Genomic DNA, 9,793 nt, shown 5'->3' on the forward strand with positions numbered 1-9,793 from the left:
TTCTGGGGTTTCAAAGAATCCCAGAGCCTTTAGAATACTGGGAAGGAGTGTAGAAGTTTCAAAAACCTCTACTAGGTACATGTATAGTGTACCTAGTAATATAATCAGTTTTATATTTCATGTCACCAATGTGGAGAAAATAAAACTGGACTAAAGCTATACAATTATATATAGTGGCTATGTTCTCACATAAGGAGGTGCTTAGTTCAGTTAAGGGGGGTCAGAGATAATTTAGAATAAAGACCAGCCCACTTTATCTCTCAATGATCACTACTGATCATTCCTGAAATGTTGCCACGTTTTGAAGACCTGATCATTTCTGGATGGCCTATAAGATCCTGCTGGACTCAGGTTGGCCAGCCTTGCTAAAGCTGTTATCTGTGCACCAGCTAATAAAGTGAACTATCATGATTGTTTTGGGACTAAAACTGTCATGACTAACAACTTCTAAAACGTATGGTTGCTATAATAAATATTAGGTATGTGTATGTAGACCTTTCATGGGTCATTGTCTTATAATGAATTATAATGAAAGTATCCTGTGCATTTTTTAGGCTGTTATGATTAATCAGGGCAGCGTAATGTAGTGGGTAACTCTATGGAGTCATGACTGGTGGGAAATGGGTACGATTCCCTGCTGTGGACACTGCTGGTATACCTTGAGTGAGGTACAGTACAACATAAATTCCCATATAAATGAGAACCAGCATTGCTGGAGGCTGGTTCTGCAATGGAGAGGCGTCCCATCCAGGGGGAAGTCGTGTGCTCTCTGATCACTTAACACCTTAGAAACCGGGATGAGTTCTGGTATAATGAGTCATTATGTCTGATTTGAATAGAATTACAGACCTACCTGGAGCAGTCAATACACCTCTACTGTAGATACAGTATACATCCCAAAATGAACAGCAATATTAATGTTGTTTTCACACATACCCCATATAAATGCTTATACTCAAGTCCCATTCAAATCAAAGTTTATTTATCAAATGCACAACAATACAGCGTGCAGCAGTAGTTGCTGGCAATGAAATCAATTGTCAGAAAAAAAGGTGCTATGCAGGAGATTAATAACTAATTACTATTAATATAATTATAGAAAAAGTAATTATAATAGCCAATGTCATGTTATTAGTAATGCAATTGATAACTATATTAGTACAATATGAACTGCATTGCGTTCGTTAATTATATCCGTTTGATATTTTGTTACTATCTAATTTACTGATTTAAATCTGTTACTTTCGCCCGTTCTCTGGGGTTAGAACCATTAATTGCACAACAATACTTGTGCTATTATTAAAACAATACTAAACTGTTCAGAACCCATATACTGGTGCCTATTATAGCAACCGTATATTTCGCTTGTGATAAAATCAGGACCACTGAAATACGCATGACTTAACACAAATCACTATCCCAGCCACTCCCGGGAGGGGGACCCGAGACGGAGTCGAACACGTAATTGCGCGCGCTCGCTTCATTCCCAGTCCAAGCACTCTGATTGGTCGTAGAGGAGCAGAGCAACGTGCGCTTTGATTGGGCCTTCAACCCCCCTGTAAACTGCGCGTTCAAAGATCACGTGTTTCTGGCGGCCTATCATACTCTGCCATGTTATTTCCATTTATCCCTTTCCACAGCAAGCAGATACCAGGAATTTTTAAACACTGAAGCGGGTCCACAACTCTAATGACAGTACTTCAGAAATACTCGGCAGTTTCTGATTCCTCTTTATACTTAATTCACACCATTTCGAAGTAGTACTGCCACATGCAATGAAGGAACACGAAGTACTAATTATCCAATGTTCTTATATATGTATTGTGCGGATCAAATACATGAAGGAATTTCTAAAATAATCATTACTTTCCAGAGACTCACTTATAAATATTTCACCTATCTGATACAAAAGAGGTATAATTTCCCTGTTGTGGTCATAGATAGACAGATGAGACTTTCTTGATCCCGAAGGGAAATTGAGGTGTTACAGCAGCCCAGCCCAAGACAAGCAAAACCAGACATCGGAATAGACGAAAAATTAAAATAAGTACAGCAATACAAAATAAATACTTATATACACTTAATGCAGTGTAGCAGAATATGGGCTACTGATTCCGTTTTACCATATAGACCACAAAAAACCGAGGAACGCGCTTCCCAGTCTGTTAAAAAGCAGTACTTTAACATAGTATAATCATCTCAACCTATCTTCACCTACTCGAGTACCTAATCATTTTTTTTAAAAAATGACGCACTTTAGATTAGTGCCGTTCTTCCTACAATACCCGTTACTGGTGCACTGGCCTTTGCTTTTATAATGTTTAAATCCATATTTTTCATGGAGTTTTTACGTTTTGCATCATTAATCACATTTGTCATTTATTTTATTATAAAATATATTTATTTTATCGCTACAAGCGCCGACATCTACATAAAAACCTACCGAAATACCAAGGTGTTGTACACACCATTGTAAAGGCTGAAGTGCTTCAAGTAAATAAGCAAGATGGGCCGAATTGTCACCTCCAGTTTGTAATCAATCTTGAGTTGCAATATGTCCCAAACCAAATCCTGTCTTGAATTGGCAAACGTTTGATATAACTCCAAGTATCTGGACAGCCTAAGCACCCCTCAAACTCAAGCAACCTAACCTCCACTCACAGCTGCAGTCCGCTTATTTCTTCAAGTCTCCCTCTGCTGCAGGAGAAGAAGGTGGGCGCATCTGAAACGCGATTGGTCGGTGGCGACTCTGTCGTGGAGTTCTGTGCACTGGGATTGGTCATATCAGAGTTCAACGTCCAATCCACTCTTGGCAATCTGGCCTTTGGACCCACCCTATCCGCCTCGAGGTTTGACGTAGGCAATACCAGCGGAAGACGTTCTCTTTTACGGTTGCCGTCTGCGAGGGACATCATGAAGGCGTCCGGCACTGTATGTAAAACGGAAAAATAACCCTTGATTAGTCGATATATACAAAGTCCTTGTCGTTCTGTCATGTATTTATCTTTATAAAACACATTCGAAGTTGAAAATGTTGCAGTTGTATCATTATTACTGGTGTACTACATTTTCATTAATTGTTCGAGTTGCTCTGCAACATGGCGCTGAGGCTGATGTGCTGTGGGGAGCCATGTGGTGTAAATGCGATTCTTACAGGCATATTTAAAACCTTATGAATTGGGTATCCAGTCTGTTTTTTATCGTTTCGTCGTTGTCTGGAGCTTAAACTTTTTTAAGGCGGCAACATTTTTGAAGATGTTGGTGTTGAATTGGCTTTTAGGGATACGGGTTGAAATGTCCCCTTTGGACAAATCAAGGCCGGTAACGGCATCCGTGGTAGTTTTATGTGGGATCGGCGATAGAAATAGATAATCGGCAGGTGTTGAAATCTGATTGAGTCCATCTAAAACGCGCAAACTCAATAAACATGTATTCCATTGGGTTTTGTTGAAGAATATAGCCCAATCGAGCCCTTCAATTCTCAACTATGGAGAGACCGATGCTTATTAATACGAGTACTTCAGGCAGTGAGTGATCTGCCTTAGAAACGTATTTGTTTGGGGTAAAATAACACCTAACGCCTAAATGCAAAAAGTGTAGAAATATGTGTCTTATTTGAAACCGACAACTGAATTAGATGTTAACAGATAACAGTGGAGTGTGCTGGACAATAGCATTTAGAAGAATATCACACTTTGAAAGGATCTTGGAGATCCACTATAAACGCGCTGCTTTGATCCGTATTTACCACATATTCTCTTTACTGAGTGTGTTTTTGTAACACATGCTTTTAGTACGCCCGTGTGCTGTGGTATATTGCCTTTCCTCCTTATCGTAGACCTTAAAATGTTTCACTCGTTTGAGAAACTTATATTTCAACAAATGTCCTCTGTCAAAATTCAAGAATACAAAATATTACCAGTAAGCGAACCGATTCTGGAGTCACTAGTTTCGTGCTTATATTAAATAATAAAACTTTGTTCATTTAGGAGACTGAAATTGCCCTTGCGTTTTCCAAAGCCGCACGAAACGGGCAACAGCACCTGGGCTGTTAAAACTGAGTGCACACCAATGAAGTGTAATCTAGTCAGTTAAGATATTAAAAATGCTGTATATATGGATAGATGTTCATCTCAATTGCTAGAAAGGAATGCTGTGTCAGTCTGTTGCACTATATGGGGTTTTCTTGTATTGACTTGCTTGTTAGAATGAAGTAGCCACTTTCACTGCTCTCCTACACACAGCAGCAGGTCCACTGCAACCTATAAGTGTATAAGTATAATGCATCCTTAAGTGTGGAATTGTAAGAGGGGGGTGGTTTGCTATAGGCTAGGTGAGAATACATGCTCATTTTAAGTTAAGCCCATTTACCATTTACTTTGGTTCATAATAATATACATGTTTTTAAATGAAATCCATTTGTCATCCTTTGCTCAAGGGAATCTTGTTAACGCTAGTGTTCCTTTACCAGTGGTAAAGTTCCAGACATGTCAAAAGAAAGTTAGGGACTGGCTTACCACAATACAAAAGCATACAACGGTCCTGCAAGTTTCCAGAGTATCTTTTAATTGCTCATTTAAAGACTTGGGATTGTGTAGTAGCCTTGAATGTGTGGGAGCTACTGTTTTCTTTGTTCATGTAAGCATTCCGTTTTATATTTCTATACTTTTAGTATGGAAATCTTGGAGTTGACATTTGATCGCAAAAACGGTTGTCAGTACAAGTTCTGGCTGTACTTTTAATGTTTCAGAATTTTTCTGTAACGGTAAAAATTAAACTTTTGACTTCATGTGCTCTTTTTCTTAAATGTAATTTTGTTTCTTTTCAGCTGAGGGAATACAAGGTTATTGGCCGCCTGCTCCCCTCTGCCAAGAATCCCACCCCGCCTCTCTACCGCATGAGAATCTTTGCACCTAACCATGTGGTGGCCAAGTCCCGTTTCTGGTATTTCGTCTCCCAGCTGAGGAAGATGAAGAAGGCTTCTGGAGAAATTGTGTACTGTGGACAGGTACTGCAGCAGTTTGTTGTTTTTTTTGTGTTGCACTACTCAGCCACATTGCTTTTAGAGAAAAGCTGTTGTGGGCCATGATTCATGATTCATCATTCATACGTGTCATTGGCGATCGTTTCATATTCCCAGATTCATTCAGAATGTAATTATGGGTCTTAAACACAACAAGACACTCCTGCATTTTCACATTATCGTCGAAAGCGAATCCGTGCAAGTCTACGTGAGCAATTGAGGTTGTATAAACGGAAGAGTATTATATATCCCTGTTTAATTTATTTATTTATTTAATCACAGGTCTTTGAGAAGTCTCCCCTGAAGGTGAAAAATTTTGGCATCTGGCTGCGGTACGACTCTCGAAGTGGCACCCACAACATGTACAGGGAGTACCGCGACCTGACAACAGCCGGAGCTGTCACTCAGTGCTGTAAGTACCTGTTCGGTCCGGCCAGAGTCTGGATTTCTAATTCAACTCCAGCCACGTCAAGTGCCTCTCATTTCCACATCACTTTGAAAAAAGAACACCACACAGAATAGAGTATTTTGGATGAATTCCTGTATTCTAATTGTTAAATCACTGGAAATGTGAATTTATAAGTTCAGCTGCAGTCTTCCTTTTCAACAAATTAAACTAATACTGGGAAGCTTTAATCATTTTTTAGTGAATTTTTCCAATTTTGTACTGTACCTTTTTTAAACCTGGAGAGCAGTGGCGCTCTGCAAGATGCTGTGCTTATTAACAGTCACACTGTTGATCCAACCCTGTGCATTTCAACAGATGTTAATGCCTGTGGCACATATCAATATTTCCGAAAGTAGCACCTTCGTGCAGAGAACAGTTCAAATCAATCAACTGGTCAACTGGTTTGATTATTTTAACTAGGACCTGAATTACAGCAGGAAAACTCCAGGTGCTCCAGGATGGGCAATACCTATCTGAGGGTTAATGCACACAAACCCCAAGGTCATTATAGAAATGTGTAATGCTCTTGCTATGTGTGCAGAAAGGAAGAGCACCTTGTCGCCTTTCATGGGCTGCTGTGCTTATGAAAGTGAATTCAGGGTGCCACACTACTCAAAAGGTGCATGCTGTGCCTTTCATTTGGAAATTTTAATCTTGATAGCCAACATTTTTATACCTGGCTTTGGAGTGATATATGAATTTAACTACAATATAAATATAATAAAAACGTCCCTGCAAAATGTGGTAAAACAGTGCTGTGCTTAATATTTTTAAATTGGCATAGAAGAAGGAGCTCATGATGAGATAGCATGCTTATGTAATTTAGCATGTAATTTCCTAAGGACTTTAATTTTCACTGTAGAGAATAAATTGTGATAGAATTGTTTTATGCCGAGTCCTGCAAACTAGTATCTTCCATAGTCATACTAGAGATAATGTAAAATCGAAATACTGCTACCAGGCTAGTTTCAAACTATGGTTATATCAGTCCTGCACTGGCAACCTATAAAATAGAATTTATTTCTTCAACTGTTTGCTCAACAATAAGCAAAAAGGTTAGCATAAAAGTTAGCAATGTGCTATTATTATTTTAATTACAATACTGTTATAGTTTTTTATTCTGTAATGTTTAGATTCTCTGCACAAATATATATAGTAACTACCTTAAGGATGCCAGTTATGTTTAACATTCCCAGTTACATATTTTAGTGGCAGCTGTTGTATTCCTTTCTTGTTACAGCTGAGCAGGTTATGAAGCGTGACTAGTTATTTTGCGTGCCTGGGACGTCTGCTGTCAGTCTCCTGCTGTTGATTGTGAAATAGCTGAAACATCCATTTGGATCCTTCAGCCTGGTGAAAACTAGAGAAATGAGTTTTTTTCTGTTCACTGTGTTTTATTTGACTTACGGGACTGTTGTAATTTGTCATGAATTTTTCAGACCGGGATATGGGGGCTCGCCATCGTGCTCGTGCCCATTCCATCCAGATCATGAAGGTGGAGGAGATCCCTGCTAGCAAGTGTCGTAGACCTGCTATCAAGCAGTTCCATGTAAGTCTGAACATGTACAAGACCTGTTGCGACTCGTTATCTGTGGTGAATTTTATACCTAACAGGTGTTTCCTGTCAAACGCTGTCCACAGAAATCATACGCTATAATCATTAAAAGATGGAAATCTGGTTATTCTGAACATCTTGATTCTTATAATGGAGTCCTTCAGATTTAAGTTAACTTCTCAACCCTCTTATCACAAAGATTCACATAAACCTGAGAAAAAATGTAATGTCTCGGGGGGGGGGGGTTATTGCTACACTATTCAGTTTATAAATCTAAGAACTTTATCACATATCTAGAGACGGATCTTTACTGTTAAGTACAGTCAGAAACAGTATCTGCTTCTTTTAAAATAAATTCACATCCTAATGTTGATTCCCACATTCCCCACACAATACAACTGCCAAGGACAAATATCTTTTTTTAGAATTACTACCTTGTTTAGAATGTGCTTCCATTATCTTTCAGAACATATGTTAAATCCAAAAATGATTTAAGCAACAGAAAATACTGTACAGTATCTGCAGTCATGAGAAATTGACAGTTTAGAAAACACGTCTTCTTTTGCGTTGTTAGGTGGTTAGTACCTCCCACTTCTCCCAGCCCGGGCCTTTTTAAGTATTTTACAGTTTCCGCTCTGATTCCTTGCAGTTCTGTTTTGTCTGTTTACTAGTAGTTCTAACTTGACTTCATCCTTTACAGTAGTTCCTTTCATTTTGTATCCTCTTTGCCTTCCATCTTTTTATTATTAGTCTTTTGGCAAACAAGGGAAACTTTTTTCTTTCCCCATAATTGTACATTCTGCATGTTTCTGTACCAAAACAAATCTTTTTTTTTTTTACTTAATGGCTTGAAAGCTACAAAGCCTAGGCTATGCAGGGCTTTGGAAGTACTCTAAACATATATTGTTTTGGCGAGAGGAATGATGCGATAGCCTGTGCAGTGAGGGAATAAAAATATAACATGAAACAGTTAAAAAGAATGGGAATTTCTTGGGTTAAATATGTGGCTTTGATACAAAAATGCACACAAACCCTAAGGACATTATTGTAATGTATAATGTTCTAGCTGTGTGTGCAAACAACAATAGCACCTTGTCGCCTTTCATCTGCTGTTGTGCTAATGGAAGTGAAATCAAGGTGTAACAGCTCTTCTCAGTTCTATAATAGATTGTCAGAAAACATACAATTGTTGATTGATAAAATATGTAACTGGAGATATTTTTCAGACTCACATAGCAGCATCTAATTTAATGTCATTTTACAGTTAAAATTGTAATAAATAAGTACCCCACAGCCCAACTACCACTGTAATCTAGTTTCCCAATCTCTTGTATTGTTGAAGGAGGTCACTGGTGTTTGAGGGTGATTTGCGACATTCCCCTTTACACCTTTTCCTCCTCAACCCTTCCCGTTTCCTGCAGCTTCCTATCTCCCCCCCCAAGAAGAGAAAACAGTAATTGTGTCCAAGATCTCTGACTCAAGGTTTTACAGCTCAAGCTTGTATCTCGCATGCAAATTAAATCTCAGTCTTTTTGGTGCTGGATGAGATCATTTCATTTAACACAGACAAAAGACCAACACTGTGACCATTAAGACAGATGAAGCCCATTTCCTAATTACACGGATCGAACGCAAAAGCTTTTAGGTGCATTCCATATCTTTGTTTAAAGGAAGCAGGGTTCTTTGGAGTTAAATTCTTCCGGATATTTCTTTGCTGACGATAGTTTTTCTTCTGTCTAGGACTCCAAGATCAAGTTCCCTCTGCCACACAGAGTTCTTCGTCGCCAGCACAAGCCACGCTTCACCACGAAGAGACCAAACACCTTTTTCTGAATGAAATTCAACAACCTTGGACTCTGTATTTGAATAAAAAAACAAAAGAGTTCATTTTGTGTTGATCTCTGCATTCCTTTACTTTAATGGTTTTTCCATAACTTGACCCTGGTTTGATAGGTGTTAAGACTAAGCAGACATAAATGTCCTTGTTATTTGTGTTCATGTATTTCCATAATTACATATTTTTAGAAAATCATTAATTTTATTGGCAGAAATCTTCAGACTCCAAAAACATGGAAAACCTATCTTTTTGAAGTTTTCTCTGAGATACACTAAAACTGTTTTATCATATCACTGCCATGTTGAAAATTTGTTAGGAGTACTGAAACCGGTATTGCTGTACTGTCCAGTTGCATTCCTCTGGGCTTGAGTTTAAGTGGCTGGCAATCACAAATTCATTATTTTAAAATTTTTTAACAGCATTTTGGGGCAATGAATTGATTGTTGATTGGAAACTTTTTAATGTAGGTATTAATATATTTAGAATAGCTAGATCTAGGTGTACTATTTTGTTGTAGGTCAGGGTGTGTATGTGTAAGGTTCTCTTTGTAAAATCAACTACAGTCTGAGGATACTAGTGGTGTAGTGGGAAATGTCCTAAATTGTAATGTGGATTTTGTTTTTAGTAATCGGTTAAAATCCATCCATTTTCTAACCACCTCCTCCAATTCAGGGATTTAACATGTAGTGATAAACAACAGGATTTATGCTCTCAGCATTATGTACTCAAAATAAGCACACATTTCCTGAAATGCTACCATTGCATTTCCTATCGTAGTTTAGTCGCCACCACCGTTGTACAGCAGGATGATGTGACGGCAGTTATAGTGCGCCAGTACGCTCACCACGCACCAGCTATCAGCGGGGTGGAGATTGGAGTGATGATACCAATTCAAAGACCGCAATTATTAGGAGGACAGGATTGGTAAAG

General features: G+C 38.5%; 1 protein-coding gene and 2 non-coding genes across 3 annotated transcripts; all 3 read left to right on the forward strand.

Annotated features, from left to right (window-relative positions):
• Nucleotides 1–2,824: 2,824 nt before the first annotated feature.
• On the forward strand, nucleotides 2,825–8,911 carry rpl18a (ribosomal protein L18a). Its single transcript, XM_006633637.3, has 5 exons — nucleotides 2,825–2,931; nucleotides 4,829–5,008; nucleotides 5,306–5,435; nucleotides 6,911–7,020; nucleotides 8,767–8,911. Exons 1-5 carry the CDS (start codon nucleotides 2,914–2,916, stop codon nucleotides 8,857–8,859), a joined length of 531 nt encoding a protein of 176 aa, XP_006633700.1. The 5' UTR covers nucleotides 2,825–2,913; the 3' UTR covers nucleotides 8,860–8,911.
• Nucleotides 5,954–6,082, forward strand: LOC138240855 (small nucleolar RNA SNORA68). Its single transcript, XR_011190137.1, has one exon. It is a non-coding gene; the product is annotated as a small nucleolar RNA SNORA68 (small nucleolar RNA).
• On the forward strand, nucleotides 8,046–8,174 carry LOC138240856 (small nucleolar RNA SNORA68). The gene has a single exon (XR_011190138.1). It is a non-coding gene; the product is annotated as a small nucleolar RNA SNORA68 (small nucleolar RNA).
• Nucleotides 8,912–9,793: the final 882 nt, after the last annotated feature.

Source organism: Lepisosteus oculatus, chromosome 7 (genome assembly GCF_040954835.1).
Source record: "Lepisosteus oculatus isolate fLepOcu1 chromosome 7, fLepOcu1.hap2, whole genome shotgun sequence".
Taxonomy (NCBI): Eukaryota; Metazoa; Chordata; class Actinopteri; order Semionotiformes; family Lepisosteidae; genus Lepisosteus; species Lepisosteus oculatus.